This window comes from Cyprinodon variegatus, unplaced genomic scaffold (assembly GCF_000732505.1).
Source record: "Cyprinodon variegatus isolate N-32 unplaced genomic scaffold, C_variegatus-1.0 Scaffold600, whole genome shotgun sequence".
Classification (NCBI taxonomy): Eukaryota; Metazoa; Chordata; class Actinopteri; order Cyprinodontiformes; family Cyprinodontidae; genus Cyprinodon; species Cyprinodon variegatus.
The window spans coordinates 104419-108138 of record NW_015151053.1 but is presented as its reverse complement, the minus strand read 5'-3'; the positions used below and the strand labels follow the sequence as shown (position 1 = coordinate 108138).

Sequence of the window (3720 nt, the reverse complement as noted above, 5' to 3'; positions counted from 1 at the left end):
CCAAAGTGGGATGAATGCCGTCTCTCCGAATCAGACCAATATATTTTCTGCTACAGAAAAGAAGTGAAAGTATTAAAAAAAAAAGTCAAAATCTGGTTTCAACATTTTAAAGAACAACTTTAAGCTTCTGTTCAGTGATTTATGATTTAACTCAAATTACCATGGTCGTTACTGGATTAGGTCTTGTAATTAAAAAAAGGTTTGTTCATTTCCAGCATTGTGTAGTCCTACCAGGAAAACACTTCTCAACATGACAGACAATACACTCCTGCAGAGGATGGTGAGGGGAACTGAGAGACAGTTTTTAGAGCATTTTACACTCTGTGAGAAGAACCAGAACCTCCTCAATTTCTAAGCATAGATAATGTCCTGCCATTGACTAAATGGCATCTCAGAAATAATGTAGAAATGCTGAAATCTTCAGTTACATTTTGTCACATGGAAACTTCCTTGATGTAAAAGAAACAAAAACAACAACCCTATCTTGAGAAATGAAGAAAGATTAACCAAAAGGGACATGACAACTATGCTAAGAGTAATAATGGGATGGGATCCTGACTGCAGTTAAAACAAACATCCAATAGGTGGCGATGTAACACCAGACGTTATTTCTGCCAAGGGTTTCCCAGGATTCAGGGCTACTGAGAAAACAGTTTTGGAAAATTTACAAAAAACAGATGAAGGGGTCTTAACCCCTTAGTTTTATTAAGACCCTTAAACTGCTCCCTATTGTGAGTGTTTCCCTCTGTTACCCACTCATCACTCCATCCAGACAGTGTCTTGCCCACGAACAAAATCAAATAAATTCAGAAAAAAATCCTATTGAAAAAAAAGTTAAAACAATCAAGTGTGATTTAATAAAAACCTGTCTCTTCAAAGCGTTTGTTTAGTTAATGACCTAATGTGTGATAATCAATTCAATTCAATTCAGTTTATTTATATAGTGTTAATTCACAACACATGTCATCTCAAGGCACTTTCTCCTGGGCTTGCAATTTTTTTTACTCTGACTCCACCTTTTCACTGAATTGCAGGATCTGAGCAGGAGACAATGCTTTTCTTTAGATCTTAATCTCAACAAAACTTAACAGAAATAATATTTTAGTACAACGATTGATTTTTTTTGCACGTCTACTACTTTCTCCCTGAACCCTAGCTGGCAGAAAGCTGCTCACACAGATCCTGGTTCTGCTGGAGGTTTCTGGGAGTTTATCCTGACTATTTATACTGACTATTTCAGTATAAGAAACTCAACAGAATCTCCACCTACTAGACTCTTACGAATTTTCATCTCAGACTCATTAAATTCTTTAAACCCAATCCCAGCATATAGAGGCTGAGTGAATGTGGTCTGGACTGTATGGAGGAGAGTCATGGTTTTAGAGACGCTGTAGAAAGACAGAATACCTGCTCTGTGATCCAGATACACTCCTATTCTGGACGAAACTGGACCTGATACTGGAGTTTTAACTCCTTTGTGAAAAAATGCGTAACTGTTTGCATCACAGCATATTGACCAAGATTTGCTATTGTATCCAAATTTACATTGATTTAACCATCCTGTTCTGTTGATGTTCTTGTATGAAACTGCAACATCTATTCCCTCCTTTCCTCTCCACTCCACCTCCCAGTAACAACGTCCAGTCAGAGGTTCTTTACTCAGGACCTGATTATAATCAGTGAATCTGTCTGTATGATCAGGATAAGACTGTTCACAGTTTGTTCTTTTAACTTGTCTGTTTTCCTTTGATAGTAGTAAATTCATGTTTGCTGTTGCTGGATCCAAAGTGATTTTTTGTGAATATTTTAAGAATCCAGCTCTTGTCACTGGTTCTGACAGTAAAACGTCCACTTCAGTGACTGCTTCTGAGATGTTTGTCCATGTGTCTCTCAGGATGTCCACTAGTTCCTCTCTGAGCTCTAACGCAGCTGCTGTCACATCCTCAAAGTATCTCAGAGGACGAATATTGATGCTGGATGAGTGTGTAGACTCACTGAGTGCTGACAGTGAGGGGTAGTTCTGGAGAAACTGGTTGTGATCCTCTGTGATTGAGAGCTTCTCCAGCTCAGCATCTTTCCTCTTCAGCTCAGTGATCTCCTGGTTCAGGTTCTTCTGAAGCTCTTTGACTCGACTCACTTCAGTTTTCTGCTGGGATCTGATCTGCTGCTTCACACCAGAGCTTCTTTTCTGGATCAGACGGATCAAATAAGTGAAGATCTTCTCATTGTTCTTCACTGCTTTATCAGCAGAGGCATTGATGGTCTTCACCTCCTGTTGAAGCATCTTCACATCTTTCTCCTGGTCCTGGATTCTCTGCTGGATTTGTTGTCGTCTCTCCTGGAGCTTTTTCTGCTTCTCAGTCCTTTCTGCTGCAGCTGGGACTGTTTCATGGCCTTTATGTTCATCCATGGTGCAGAGATAACAGATACACTGCTGATCAGTACGACAGAAGATCTTCTTTACCTCATCATGACGAGAGCAGATGTTCTCCTGGAGATTCTTGGAGGGATTCACCAGCTTGTGTTTCTTTAATCCAGGGACATCATAGTGAGGCTGGAGGTGATTCTGACAGTAAGAAGCTGGACAAGTGAAGCAGGATCTAACAGCTTTCCTCTTCCTCCCAGTGCAGACATCACAGGCCACGTCTTCAGGTCCAGCATAGCAGTGATCATCTGCTGCAGCCTGGAGTCCTAACTTTTTCACATCCTCCATTAAGGCAGCTAACGTGATGTTTTTCTCCAGTCCAGGCCTCGGTCTGAACTCCTTCCTGCACTGAGGGCAGCTGTAGATCCTCCTCTGATCTTCTCCATTCCAGAAGTCGTTAATACAGTTCATACAGTAGCTGTGTCCACAGGGAATAGTCACAGGATACTTTTCCAAACAGATTGAACAGGAGAAGTTACCTTGGTTTAGTTGAACTCCTCCATGTGCCATTTCTGCTCTTAGTAACAAGGAGTGTGGGAGTTTCTCTTCTGCTCAACAGAAACTGGTTTGAGCTTGTTTCCTACAGAAAACATCAGTGGCTCCACCCATCATTACGTGTTGAATAGAGGTTGGAGGGTCTGCGGTGGGGGATGGGGGAAAAGAGGCAGTTTGAACTGAGTGCGGTCGACTAACCGTTGAACATGTTTTTACAGCAGAGAGGATTTCAAAAGCTTGCATGACTCAGTTAGAAGTGCTGTGTGTTTATTCTCATTCGTATCCAACTAGAGAACAGAAACTGTGCAGCTGCTACAATGGCTTTTAAATAATCCTCTTTTAAGTGAGGGCAAATGTTAACCACAGTAAAGTTGTTTTAAGTCATACAGATGGGGACCACAGATAATGTGTTGTTTCTGGTTTATGTTTTTTTTTCATATAGAAACTTTCAGACTTGGCACCTCCTGCAACAATGTGTAAAAAAGCTTTAAATTAAATGTAAAATGTATCATATTAAATTGTAGATTATTTCCCTTTACACATTGAGGATTTTGTTCATACCTTTACTTAATATCTGCGTACTACAGAAAATTTACTGCATATGAATTACACAGTCAGTGACGCAGTGGGTAGCACTGCTGGTTTGCAGCAAGAAGGTTCTGGGTTCAATTCCTGGCCTGGGGTCTTTCTGCATGGAGTTTGTATGTTCTCCCTGAGCATGTGTGGGTTCTCTCTGGGTACTCCGGCTTCCTCCTGACTTATCTAAAGTCTCCTTAGGCGTGAGTATGTGTGAATAGTTG

At 40.8% G+C, this 3720-nt stretch overlaps 1 protein-coding gene across 1 annotated transcript; it reads right to left on the bottom strand.

Annotated features, from left to right (window-relative positions):
- Positions 1-148: 148 nt before the first annotated feature.
- LOC107096132 (tripartite motif-containing protein 16-like) lies at positions 149-2984 on the bottom strand. The gene has a single exon (XM_015392644.1). The coding sequence runs from the start codon at positions 2933-2935 to the stop codon at positions 1232-1234; it is 1704 nt and encodes a 567-aa protein (XP_015248130.1). The 5' UTR covers positions 2936-2984; the 3' UTR covers positions 149-1231.
- Positions 2985-3720: the final 736 nt, after the last annotated feature.

Bases quoted from the DNA above. Each gene is read 5' to 3' on its own strand.
- LOC107096132 (XM_015392644.1), bottom strand. From the start codon at position 2,935: ATGGCACATGGAGGAGTTCAACTAAACCAAGGTAACTTCTCCTGTTCA.